Genomic DNA, 15,000 nt, shown 5'->3' with positions numbered 1-15,000 from the left:
TGTATGTCACTGATGCAAAATACATTGATATGAATGCGAGGTAAGCAGCACAGCGGAGTCCGTTCAGGGGCAAAATGCAGAATAAATATCCTAGGAATAGGTGTTATGAAGCCTCCTGGGAGATATACAACTCATGACCGAAATTTTGATCTAGCGCTGTGACCTTGACAGCTGAGTATTCTGAAACATGACATACACCATCCTTGCTTGATGACAAACTTCATCACTCAGTTTGGTTTAAATTTGATTAAAAGTATTCAAGTCGACCTTGCCCTGTGACCTTGACCTTTGTTCTTGGTTTCTCGAAACTGAACATTTTAATTTATGGCTGACCCACAATCGTTTAGCCTAGTTTAATCCAAACTGAATGAGTTTTTTGAGTTAACAGACCGAAAGTTTGACACTGTTCTGTGACCTGAAATTCTGACCGATTGTTCTCAAAATTGAAGCAATTCATCCTTTGTCCACCCTTTCCCCTTCCACCAAGTTTGGCCATAATTGGATCAAAATGGTAAAAGCCAACCTATTCCGACCTATTATCTCTGACCTTTATGGGGGCAATATCTACCGTGCTTCATACCCAGTGGGAAAGGAAATCCCTCTGTGAAAAATCCAAAGTGATCGCTTTTGCCACTGTAGAACTAGAAGGGTCTTTGAAAGAAGAAGAAGAAAGAATATGGGAAAGTGTTTTTTTTTTTTAATTTGTTTTTTCGCCTCTTTAGGTGATATATCAGGTACTGACAAACATAAGGAATAAGACTAGATGCTTAGAAAGATATACCTCCGTGTTCGGGAGTCGCGAAGAATTATATTTGTTATGGTGGCATCCTTAGATAGAGTATCTACTGACATTCCCTGGGTGCTGAGACTTGGACTAAATGGTAATGGTAAATACAGATTCTATTTATGAAAAAATGTCGGCATAGGGGTAAACGAGCCGTATGCAGAAACAAACTGATAAGGATGAAGTGGTAGAGGGCCTGATAAGATAAAAATGTGTCCCAGCGTCTAGCAAGCCACGTGCTGGTGATGTGTGGTGGTGAGGCGGCTGGGCAGGAGGAGGCAGGGAAGAATATCAAATAGCGCTTGTGTTGGCTGGCGATGGCAACACTGAATCAGTCCTGACGTTCATAGCTCCCATCGCTTCATTTGTATTAGTGAGCATGAATGTGTGTGTGTGTGTGTGTGTGTGTGTGTGTGTGTGTGTGTGTGTGTGTGTGTGTGTGTGTGTGTGTGTGTGGAGTGATCAGACACGGAAAAATTAGGTAAGGTGTTGAGGGTTCATGGAGGAGAGTTGAAGAAGTGCAAGAATAGAAGTAAAGGGTAAGTAGGGGGGAAGCGGTAGGGTACAGAGTCGCCTGAAGAGATATGAAGGTGTGACAGACAGCACTGAAGAAGGGTAGGAAGGGTTGTGGTAGTGGTGGAAGCGGGTGGGGAGCGGCTGAGAAGGGGTGCTGGTGACCTGAAAGTAGGAAGTAGAAAGACAGGGAAAGATAACACGGTAAGGCTGTGGGAAAGTGAAGGATGGGATTGGGACAGATAAGGCAAAGGTGATCTGAAAGTGAGATGGTGTGGAAGAGGAAAGAAAATGTGGAGAGGGTGGGAAAGACGAGGAGAAAAAAGGAAGGGGGAGAGTGGGAGAGGCGTGGGAACTGTAAGACGGGCAAAGGGGGATACAGGCAAAGGGAAGAAGGGAGAAAAAGGGGTAGGAATGCAGGGAAGTGGGAGTTTAGAGGAAAGGGGAGAGAACGAAAGAGAGAGAAAGAAGTGAGATGAAACAAGGGGACGAGAGAAGAGAATAGCGAGAGAGAAATAGGGGATCAAGAGAGGAGGGGACGAGGAATAGAGTGAGGAATTAGGGATGGAGAAGAGAGATGTAATGTGTTGTGAGAGAAGGAGTAGGAATGAAAGCAGAGAAATGAGTTGGAGGAGAATGATCTGAGTGGAGGATGTAACGATAGGTTGTAGAACGAAGGAGGCTGACCTGCACTGACAGGAATGACGAAGGAAAGAAATGTGGTAGACAGGATAAGATGAGGGTGGTGATGGAAATACAAGTGGAAGAAAAGGAAAGTATGGGGAGAATAGTAGTAGTAGTAGTAGTAGTAGTAGTAGTAGCGACAAAACTAGACTCATCTGAATGTGAACCCAGTGGACTGCAGGCTGAAGGTTCCCCACTTACGCAGTCCACCATCCTCCTGTGGGGGATTATGGAGGAAGTTGCTGAAAGTCTGTAAAACCAGGCAGCCCCACAACCCAGTTATATCGGCGCCACCACATGAAGGCGCCCCTCTCCACCATTAGGATGGGGATACATGGAAAGGGAGAACTGTGTGCGAACGAATGACGAAGTAGATAAGAGAAGAAAGGAAGGAAAGGAGAAAAAAAAAAAAAATAGGCGTGAATGCTGGTTGGTGACCGTGGAACATAACAGGTTTAACAAGCATCGTTTAACAGGTCTGGTGTGACGGGTAGGGAGCAGAGGGAAAGGGGAATGTATGGGAAAGGGAAGGAGGACGTAACTGAGAGAAAGAAAAATGTGAGGGAATGCAGAGGGAGGGTAGATGAGGATGTGGGAGGAATGGATGAATAAAAGATATTATTTGAGAGTAGGAGAGGTAAAGAGAATAGAGGAAGCAGAGAGAAGCCGGGAGAAGGAGAGAGAGAGAGAGAGGTGAAGGGGAGGGGAGAGTAAGAGGGAGGAGGAGGGGAAGGAGGACAAAGATAAGGTGAGAAAAGAGAAGTTGATTGGCAGAGTGCTGAGATAAGATCTACACAAACCCTACATAACAGCCCTTCCTTCCCTTCCACCTCGAGACACGTGAGGGGCTTACCAGAGGACATGGAGGGAATACGGGTTACAAGGCAAGCTCCTCCTCTACCCCTCTTCATCACTCTTCTCTCTCCTTTCCTATCTTCTCTCTCTCTGCCTCTCTCTGCAAACTCTCTTTTCTTCATCTTCCCTTCTCTTCCCTCCCCCCTCTATATCCTCCCCCATCTCCAGCCTTCATCTCTATCGCTCCCTCCCCGCTGTCCGCTCTCCATCCCTCTTCCTTGTCTTCTCCCCCATGCAAGCTCTTTTCTCTTTCCCATTTCCCCTTCCTTCCTGCTCCTCCTTCCCTTCTCTCCTCTCTTCCTTAGCATTTTCCCCTCGCTACTCTTCCTCCTTTGCATTTCTCCATCTCCCCCCTCCCTCCCTGCCTTCTTGTATCTCCCCACCTCCAACCCTCTACTCCCCGCTCCCCAAATCTAGCTCCTGAGTATGTATTGGCTCCCTCCTCACTGACACTATCTTCACCGCACTGACGCTTATCTCTGCATTCACCAACACATTAAACTGAAAAGACAACTAATGTATCGTTCGGTCCGTCATTGTTTGTTGGTCTGTCTGAATGTGCATCTGTCAATTTTCCCCTTCAGTCATATTTCATCTCTATGTATCTGCCTGCATGTTGTCTGTTGGTTTGTTTGTTTGTGCGTTTGTCTATTAATTTTCCCTTTCTGTCATGCCTGTCTCTCTATCTGCCTGTGTGTTGTCTGTTACCTGTTTATTAATTGTCCCTTTCTGCCATCGCTATCCCTCTATGTATCTGCCTGTAATGTTTTACTATCCTTAGCCTCAGCTCAAAGAATTAGATCCCATGGTTATATTTTTTCTGCAAAATCTTCGAAAAGATCATTACGTCTGTCATTTGCTCTCCTTTGTACTCTTTTTAATAATGTCAGGCGTCTAATCACAGGGTTCGCGACATCACCTATTAATTTTTGATTTATAAAATATGAATTATTTGTCTGTCTCTGTCCGGAGTGAGTGTGAAAAAAAAAAGAATCCCCTGTCATCACCACCCTTTTATGCACCCTTCCTCGGGTATTTCTTTGCTTTATCCTTCTAGCTCTTTTTCAGTATTCCTCTTCTTTATCTCTTATCAACTTCCCCCGTGCACTTATCCTTCTATACAGCATGCGTTCCACTTGTCCTAACTACCTCAACAGATTCGTCTTATCTTTTGCCGTTAGACAGCTATAGCACTCATATTCAAGGGAAAAAAATGCATTCCGTGATTCATAATACTGATTCGAAAATTACGCCATGAAAGTTATTTTCAGCTACACAATGACTGACCTCAGTGTCACGGATCAGAGGTGTCACTTAAATTATTACCGGGTAATAGAAAATATGCCGAGGAAGGAAAGTACTGTACTCAGCTCCGACAACTAAACAATGTAAAAATGCTTGTGTTCAGTGTACTGTACCGTACTCTTTTTACCCTAACCTAGCCAAAAATTGTTATCTCCATCTTGAATCTTGAGTTGCAACAAGAGATTAACACAATAAGATGCTAGTTACCACGAGGTGCTATTGAAAGAATGTAGAGCCATGTTATATTGTCTGTCTGCCACTGAGCTACGTGAAATAAGTTGCAAATGGACAAAAATCTGGGCCAAGTTAGTGTAAAAGAACTATAATATAACAAAGATGATTCATTTCAGTTCATCACACCCTATGTAGCATGAACACAACATTGTTCAGTAATTGAAATCCTTACGAGTTACATCAGTACCCTCTCCCCTGGTTCGCTTAACAGTGTGCCCCGTAACATTCGAGGTAAAAAATGATGAGACTGGCTAGAGGGTGAAGGGAGGCTGAGCTTTTCTGTTCGCCCATTCGGGAAACTCATTTAACTTACACTTACGACACTCCTGCCCAGACCGCTGACATAACTCCAGTGTTACACACGGTTAGCCTTCCTTATCCCCACCTCCTTACCCTTTGTAGCAGGTTATTTTTTTCTTCTCCTGGTGAAACCCTCCCCTTCGTTCACTCCCCTCACCCCACATTCCCTAACCTTCCCGTGCTCACTCATTCCCCGCGCACCATAGGAATCCATTACCGTCCTCACTGACTGTGAAGGGTATGTCAGCGAGCCATGTTTCGGAACAAAGAGATAGCCCACAGCGACGAGCGCCATCTGTTTCCCTTTAAAGTTAGCGTGCAGGGTCTTAGTAGTTGCTGGCTATCCTACTTTTGTTTATATATATGATTTTTTAGAACGACTCCTTTCAGATCCATTTATCTAACACACACTCAAGCATGTTGGGCAAAGCCCCAACACTTCCTCGAAAAGACTCTCAATTTGTATTTTTTTTTCCTTATCAACAAACGCAACAAAAACACTCCACACAAGGTGCACCCGTAGCTAAGTGTGGGTTGTGGACCCCCAGTGAGACTGGGAGAATAAACACAGGATCTGCCAGCTGTAAATCAGTCACACACATTGGCTGCATTTCACTCAGCATTTACACATATTAGAGAGAAATCATCTATTAACTTCCTTTCAATCCCTTTTCTATATGTTTCATAAATCATGCATCTTGCTGCAAGAAGAGAGATGGTGGTCTTAGAATTTCCTTTCGTCATATCTTAAACCCGTAGTATTTCATTGCTTTGATGATCCATGTGTAATCAGTTTACATAAGTTTCTATGGAATAAGTAACTAACTTTTATAGTTTTCTGGAAATTATAAGTTAGATTTGACGAGGAAATTAGCTATCTCAGCTTGAAATCCTTTGATGCACTGGGGATGTTTTTTTTCTATTTTGCTTTACACACACACACACACACACACACACACACACACACACACACACACACACACACACACACACACACACACTACTTCGGGGTCATGCCAAGGGACAGATCGAGACTGAACACATCGGATTAAGTGGAGGGCGTAAATTCGGTATATATATTTACACATTTACTAGACTTTGCACTAAATAAGGTTACTGATCGCTGGTTCCATTAATTTCTTGACCTCTACTCTGACCGTAAACTAGGTCTGTAGTTCCCCTGCACGCCGATAGGTGGCATCATCTCCCTACAGGCACACGCACACATGCATGCAGAGACACGCATGCACATAACACACACACACACACACACACAGCACGGAGCGATGTACAGAGACACAGAGAGACAAACACAAAGAGTATAGTATAAATTTACAAAGTGCACCAGGAAGGGTGGAAGGAGGAAAGCATAGAAGGTCGAGTGCTCGGTGAACCCCCCTCGGCTCGCTAACACACTCTTAGGTTATTTTTACAGACTTGTGGCCTGTATCGTCGAAGAGGCATTATCGTACTCTCTCTCTCTCTCTCTCTCTCTCTCTCTCTCCCTCTCTCTAACTCTATCTATCTATCTATCTATCTATCTGTCTATCTATCTTTGGCATTACATTCAGAAACAAAGGACGAACCGTTTGAAAAGCTATTGCTCTGTATATCCTGCTTGAGTAACCATATAAGGTTTTCTGTGACATCATTCATTAAAGCAAAGTAATATGGCATCAGTCTGAATATTAATTTACTGTGGATTAAGGCTTATCGGTACCAAAATATATGGGGAAGTAAGCACTTGGGTCCCATAGCAATATTTATCTTGACTGTTCTTCTCTAACCTACGCTTTAACATGGTATTTCCTGCTTTTTAATGTTGTAATAGGACTTGTTACGGCGTTTGATAAACAGTTCATTATACACCAATTGAATTACATTTGAGGTAATGGCAGCGAAGTTATCTGTGAATGTTTCCAGTCATATGAAGCAAAGTTTGTCTATAGGGTTCGAATATATATAGGGACTGTCTTGTAGTATGACTGACATCTGATATTCTTCGGATTAGTGTCTAACTCCTAATCCCCACTTAAACCCTGTCATTACTGAATAATATTAGAGTTATAATCTGACTCATAGTTATTTTCCTCTTACTCAGGTCACAGGGGATGCAACAACACAGCAATATCGTTGTGTAGTTACTGTTACTTAATTCTTACAGGTTAAGAGTGTGCAGAATATATTTTCCATTCACTTTGTCAAATTAAATACCCATGCCAGTTTCTCTATGCCATATGATAATTCCTTTCATTAACCTGAGTATGTGAATTACAGTCGCAGGAATCACATATCTGCCACGAAAGGACCAATAGGTTTTCTGTTGTTTGCTTACCTTTGTATTCCATTGCATCCTCGATATATTCTTTCACTTTCATCATATTCTCCCACATTCTCAAACAGACGCTCATCACACTGTCTCACCATACTCCTCATCACTTTCTCTCACACTTTCATCCCCCATCATCACAAAATATCTCACTCTCCCATCCCTTACATCACATCTCTCACACTCCTATCCCTTATCATCACATTTTCTCACTTCCCCTTTCCTCATCATCATATTCTCTGACTCGCCCATCCCTCATCACATTCTCTTACTCTACCTTACCCTCCCATTCATCTCATTATCTCACGATCCTATTCCTTATCATCATATATTCCAATTCTCCATTTTCTCATCAGCACAATCTCACACTCTCCCATCCCTCATCTTCCCAGTTTCACACTCCCCAATCCCTCATAATATCATTAACTCACCCACCCCTCATCATCACATGCTCTCATTCCACCATCTTTTATCACCTTTTCTTACCCTTCCATCCTTTTCACCCCACCTTCATTTTCACAGGTAAGCCTATAGAAAAGAGATAGAGTCATAGAGAGGGGTGAGGGAGGGGGAAAGAGAGATACAAGTACAAGGCACAGACGGGGAGAGGAAACAGTGGCGTAGTTCTTTAACCTTAACTTGGCCTAGATTATTGTACTTTTGTCGCTTATTTCACATAGCGCAGCGACAGAAAATGACATTGCTACAGCTCTGCATCTTTTCCATGGCACTTCTTCGTGTCTAACAACATATGCCAGCACTCTTGTTACAACTAAGTACCGTATACTAGTGCAACTAAAGCTACTACTACTACTACTACTACTACTACTACTCCTACTCCTACTCCTACTACTACTACTACTGTTACTATTACTACAACTACTACTGCCATTGCAACTAGCACCAGCCCATCCTCACATTTCATCTCCCATGCCTTGCAGATCCTGGCGGCCGCATTCGCATCGGTATCGTCAGTGTCCATCGGGTTCATCACGGCCTACTCCTCGCTCACCCTGCCGCAGCTCAGAAACGACACCACCGTAGACTACGTGGATGCCAGGGACGCAGGATGGATTGGTGAGTCGCTCTTTGGCACTCTCTTGACACTGTGAGCCAGGATACTAGGTGGCTACATAGGAAGCTCTGTAGCACCTCTTTTTCAGCTGTTTACCCTGCACTTTATACGTTCACATTACCCTGCTTGATCATTACACATTTACTTAATCTTGCTTGTTAATTTAATCGTATCAGCTCTCAGTTATTTATTTTGCGTATTTTAGTTTGATATTCTCTTGCATGTTGTTTATACCCTGGCACAGGAGGCCTCGTAGCACCTACCTCTCAGCGATTTATTTTGCATGTTACACCAACATTCCCCTGCATGCTAGTTATATTGCTCTGATGTCGGCATGGCTTGCATCAGTAATATACGAGATGATACGGAGATGTAATATGTAAAATAAATTGCTACGGAAAAGTTGTTGCGAAGTCTCCAACACCACTTAGAATACGACCCTGTGTGTGGTGTGGGGGGGGCGAGCGTAGAGGGGTGGGATGGAAAGAGGTACTGGGGCCAAGTTTTCTCTGTTGCTGGTTATCTTTATTCTCGAAATTTTAGCTTCCCTGTACAAAGTTTTTAAGGCCGGTATTCTCGTTCGCCTAGGAAGTTAACTCCTCATCCTTAGCGATTTATTTTTCATCTTGAAACTAAATCTTGTAAGTCCATAGTGCTATAATATCGTCGTGGTTTATATCAGTAACATACGTAAGGACATCGAGCTGTAATATGCACAATACTCGTAACTCGTTAAGGAAGAGTTACAAAATCTCCAAAGTCACTTAGTACATGAACCTCTGCAGTGGGGGTGAGGGGAGCTGAGGGGGGGTGGGATGGAAGGAACTAGAGCCAAGTTTTCTGTGCCGCTGCTGATGTATATTTTCATTTACAATAATCTTCATCCTGGTATAAACTTTCCCAAGATTTTCATTTGCGCATTCATGGTCAGAGAAAGTTCATTAGCACTCCTTCCCTACCAGGTTATTTCTGCATATTAGTTAATATTCTTTTCCAAGCTAACATTTTTGCAGACTGACGGGGAAGAAATGTATGCAGGAAACGAAGAAGAGCATCTTGAGACGTAGTGTGCAAAACAAAGGGCGACCTGTAAATAGACCTCCACTAAAGTCCCACGTGGCAGTATCTAACGTGTAGCAGGAATGGCTCAGTCGGCTAATGTGGGCTTAGTTTTGTACTGGGAGCGGGAAATAAATAAATGATGTACGGTAGATACTGCTAACACTAACGGAGCCGTCCCCACAACACATGAGAAGTTGCCCAGGAAGGTGGAAGCAGAGTGTTCTATATTGGACACAATGTATATAACGATAGAAGAAGTGCTATAGAGCCTCCCGCATATAGGATATGATGCCCTTTGACTTCTACATATTAAGGTACAAGACGTCTGTAGAAAATGAAGCATGATATTAAGGAACTATGTGAAGGTCAGAGTTCTCTCGGGAATTCAGCGAAGAGAGGGAGTCATACGCCACTCTTTGCTGGAGTTTATCGTTAACCATGTTTCATATTACTGGTTATAATCTCACCAATTATTAGTTGTATGTAGATATCAGATGTCGTAAATCAGACCCAATAAATAACCAGTGCTTTACTTAAACACACACACACACACACACACACACACACACACACACACACACACACACACACACACACACACACACACACACACACACACACACACACACACACACACACACACACACACACCACTCGCTGGTGCAGTGGTAACGCTCTCGCTTGCCAACTGGTGGACGGGAGTTCGCGCCTCGCTCAGGTTGCGAAAAGTTTCACTGACGAAGTGGGTGGTTACTGTCCCCCTTGAGCAAGGGGACGGGTGTGTGCGTGTGTGAAGGTCACAGCCTTGCCCTTAGATCGGACTATATGAGCTCTCAGCTCCCTTCCGGGAGGGTAAAAGCTGACGATCACGACCATCAAGTGATCCTGACCGACCCGGTGAATTACACACACACACACTCTCTCTCTCTCTCTTTCTCTCTGTCTTTGTCTCAGTCTGTCACACACACACACACACACACACACACACACACACACACACACACACACACACACACATCCAAATTCTGGCTGGGCAAGTAGTCTCGAGCCGTCCTTGAGATACCATTGTTACGAGCAGACTCCAGCATATTTTTACACATCATCATTGTGAAGGGCAAAAATTTTACTTGCCACGCAAAACTAAATTACCTTCATGATGATAAACTGTGAGAGGCCACGCCACTATCCCTTTTTGTACCTGATGCCTCCCCCAAGATGAAAGTAATCGTACAATGGTGCTGTTTAACACAGGTCAGCGTACTTTGGTCAGTGATAACCCCTTTTGTTTCCCTGTGTGTGATTTGTTCTACTTGTCACTAAACCACGATGGCAACTCAGTCACCTGATAACTGCTGGAGAAGATCAGAGACCACTGTTGTCGTTGGTGACGAACTTTTAATACCGAGTCACCTCACAGTTAAATAAAATAAATTGACGATAGCGAGAATGAAATAAAAAAAATATTAACTGCACTGGAGGAGTCATTAGTGATTTGTTAAAATTCCAACACTGTGAGAGGTCTTCCACAAACTGAAGATAACAATCTTTTGGTGGCAAGAACAAAATATAAATGCCATCATGGGACTGGGTGTATTAAAGTGAGTCAAATGCCAATTGCGGTGTTGCTGAGGTGGGTCGTGGCTGACTGGTTGGGTACTACTTATCTTTGCACCCTACCGGACCCTCTCAGAGGACAAGGTCGCCACTTGACTTCCTCACTGTATGTATATTTGATTATTGGCTAGGTTGATTGATCTGCGAGAGAACATGCATGCTTTAACGAACCATTCTAACATAACTAAATCAATGTAGCATAGGTAACTAGAAAGCGCTAGGATAGCGCATACCTCCTCTAATGCCATTGCCATTACAAAGGATCCGAATCCGGATCCGCATCCTAATTTAATCAATTCTTTCTTGGTCTGTGGCCCGCCTTTCCACATTTCATTGAAATTCATTAAGAACTTTTCGAGATATTGTGCGGGATACTCCGGATCCGGATCCGGATCCGCCTCCAAATTTAATAATTTCTTTCATTGGTCCACGGCCCACTCTTCCACAACATTTAATCAAAATCCGTTCATAACTTTCTGAGTAATCCTGCTAACAGACAGACAAACAAACAAACCAAACCGGGGTAAAACATAACCTCCTTGGCGGGTGTAACAAATTCATCACAGCTACACTCTTACCTACTCAGACCATCCAACCATTCAAATATCCCAAATAAATTAGCTAACAAAACAATTCCCAATTCAGATTTTTGCAGCATCCAGTCACAGGAAATCACAGTAGTACACATATATTCAGTACTTGAAGGGTGCACAGTAGACAGCATACCTCCTTCACACCTTGCTTAGCCTGTATTTTGTTTAAAGTTATTACTGTGTCAATATTCTCTTAAATTAACTTCATCCTTGGGTCAGTGGGAACAGACCAACAGCTTTTCATCAAGTTCTTCCTATTGGTTTGTCTGTAATCCAGTTTAAATTAAATAAACAGACAGAAGGATGAAAACATTAACTCCACTCATAGTAACAAAGTGGCCGGATTCTCTGCTGTAAGGATATTGCCCGACCGTGTTACTTAGTCCGAGTGCCAGCGACAAGAGGCACAATGGCACGAGTAACCAAGTGAGGCGGACAGTATTTTTAGACTGGCCTGTTTGTGGATTACTGTGAGATTGGCAGCACAACACACCGTCCCCCTTCACCTACTCACTCACACATCCACACACCGTCCCCTCCACCAACATACACACCCACAACTTCAGACCAACATCCACACACCATCCCCTGACCTAACCACACACCCACACCCACAAACCGTCCCCTTCCACCTACCCACTTTCACACATCCACACACCGTTCCTCTTCGCCTACTTACACACCCATATCCACACACCTACGCCTAAGCACCGGCCATTTCACCTAAGCAGTCACACACATCTACACACCGTACCCCTTCACCTACCCACATACCCACATCCACACACTTTATTCTCCACCTTTCTATTCACCCACATCAAAACACCACCCACACGCCATCCTCATCACCCCCCTCCCTTAAACACATTCACACAGCGTCCCCTTCCTCCGATCCACACGCCCACATAAGCATAATCCTCTCCATGTACTCACATCAACGCACTGTCCCTTCCACCTATTCACACACCCACATTCAAACACTGTTTCCTACACACACCCACACACTCACATTTACACATCATCTCTTCAGCATACTCACACAACAACATCCACACAACTTCCTCTCCACCTACCCATTCAGCAACAGCCAAACACCATCCTTTCCATGTACTCACTCAGCTAAAGCTACACACCGTTCTCTTCATCTATCCATAGATCCTCATCTAAACGTCGTCCACTTACCTACCTGCACTCCATATCTACACAGTGTCCCCTAACCTACACCAACACCCACATTCACACACCGTCCCCTAACCCACCCACACACCCACATCCACACACCCACATCCACACACAGACTTCTTCTTCTATCCACAGACCTACATCCACACACCGTCCTCTAAACTACACCAACACCCACATCCACACACCGTCCTCTAACCTACCGACACACTCACATCCACACACCGTCCCATTTTCTACCGACATACCCACATCGACACACCGTTCTCTTCATAGATCCACACACCCACATCCACACACCGTCCCTTACCCTACCCAAGCACCTATAATCACACATCGTTCCCTAATCTACCCACACTCCCACATCCACACACCGTTCCCTAACCTACCCACACACCCACATCCACACACTGTCCCCTAACCTACCCACATACCCACATCCACAAACTGTCCCCTAACCTACCCACACACCAACATCGACACACCATCCTCCCCATTTGTCCACACCCACATCCACGCACCGTCCCCTAACCTACCCACACACCCACATCCACACACCATCCTCCTCATTTGTCCACACACTCACATACACACACGGTCCCCTAACCTACCCACACACCCACATCCACACATGGTCCTCTAATCTACCCACACACCCACATCCAAACACCATCCCATAACCTACCCACACACCCACATCCACATACGGTCCCCTAACATACACACACACACCCACATCCACGCACTGTCCCCTAACCTACCCACACACCCACATCCACACAACAACCTCCTCATTTGTCCACACCCACATCTACACACCGTCCCCTAACCTACCCACACACCCACATCCACACACTGTACCCTAACCTACCCACACACCCACATCCATACCTAACCTACCCACACAACCACATCCACACACTGTACCCTAACCTACCCACACACCCACATCCATACCTAACCTACCCACACACCCACATCCACACACTGTACCCTAACCTACCCACACACCCACATCCATACACCATCCTCCTCATTTGTCCATACACCCACATCCACACACTGTCCCCTAACCTACCCACACACCCACATCCACACACCATCCTCCTCATTTGTCCACACACCCACATCCATACTGTCCCCTAACCAACTCACTGATCCACAACTACACACCATCATCCTTATTTGTCCACATACCCACATCCACACACCGTCTCATAACAGACCCACACATCCACATCCACACACCCTTCCCTAACCTACATACACACCCACATCCACATATCGTCCCCATACATACCCACACAACCACATCCACATATCGTCCTGTAACCTACCCAAACACCCACATCCACACAAGGTTCCATAACCTACCCACTCACCCACTTCCAACTACAGTTCCCTAACCTACCCACACACCCACATCTACACATCATCCCCTAACCTACCAACACACCCACATCCACACACCGTCCACTAACGTCCCCACACACCCACAAGCACACGCCATCCTTTATTCTACCCACACACCCACATCCACACACCACCCCCTAACTTACCCCCACACCCACATCTACACACCATCCCCTAACCTACCCACACACATCCACTCACCGTCCCCTAATGTACCCACACACCCACATCCACACACCGTCCTCTAACCTACCCACACACTCACATCCACACACCGTTCCCTAACCTACCCACACACCACATCTACACACCGTCCCCTAACCTACCCACATATCCACATCAGCACACCGTCCTGTAACCTACCCACACACCCACATCTACACACCGTCCTCTAACCTACCCACACGCCCACATCCACACACCAATCCCTAACCTAACCACACACCCACATCCACACACCCTTCCCTAACCTACCCACACACCCACATTCACACACAGTCCCCTAACCTACCCACACACCCACATCCACACACTGTCCCATAACCTACCAACACACCCACATCTACACACCATTCCTTAATGTACCCACACACCCACATCTGGACACCGTCCCCTAACCTACCCACACACCAACATCCACACACCAATCCCTAACCAACCCACACACCCACATCCACACACCCTTCCCTAACCTACCCACACACCCACATTCACACACCATCCCCTAACCTACCCACACACCCAAATCCACACATCGTCCCCTAACCTACCCACACACCCACATCTTCACACCGTCCCCTAACCTACCCACACGCCCACATCCACACACCATCCCTTATTCTACCCAAACACCCAGATCCACACACCACTGACTAACTTACCCCCACACCCACATCTACACACCATCCCCTAACCTACCCACACACTCACATCCACCCACCGCCCCCTAACATACCCACACACGCACATCGAAACTCCACCCTTTATTCTAGCCACACATCCACATCCACACACCATCCCCTAACCTACCCACACACCCACATCCACAGACCCTTCT

At 45.3% G+C, this 15,000-nt stretch overlaps 1 protein-coding gene across 2 annotated transcripts in view; it reads left to right on the top strand.

Moving 5' to 3' along the window:
- LOC145414509 (trehalose transporter 1-like protein) overlaps positions 1 to 15,000 on the top strand; it is an 88,578-nt gene that overhangs the window by 26,304 nt on the left and 47,274 nt on the right. Inside the window, exon 2 of one of the 2 annotated variants that reach the window (XM_080284027.1) lies at positions 7,946 to 8,081. In XM_080284027.1, coding sequence (XP_080140153.1) covers positions 7,946 to 8,081 — 136 coding nt within the window. Of the gene's footprint in view, positions 1 to 7,945; positions 8,082 to 10,804; positions 10,862 to 15,000 lie in introns of those variants that run through there. The other variant, XM_080284029.1, reaches the window with a different exon arrangement.

Source organism: Coenobita brevimanus, chromosome 100 (assembly GCF_032717465.1).
Source record: "Coenobita brevimanus isolate Jiangsu-jjx chromosome 100, ASM3271746v2, whole genome shotgun sequence".
Lineage (NCBI taxonomy): Eukaryota > Metazoa > Arthropoda > Malacostraca > Decapoda > Coenobitidae > Coenobita > Coenobita brevimanus.
The sequence above is the reverse complement of the archived record's forward strand: the minus strand, read 5'-3'. Positions and strand labels throughout refer to the sequence as shown.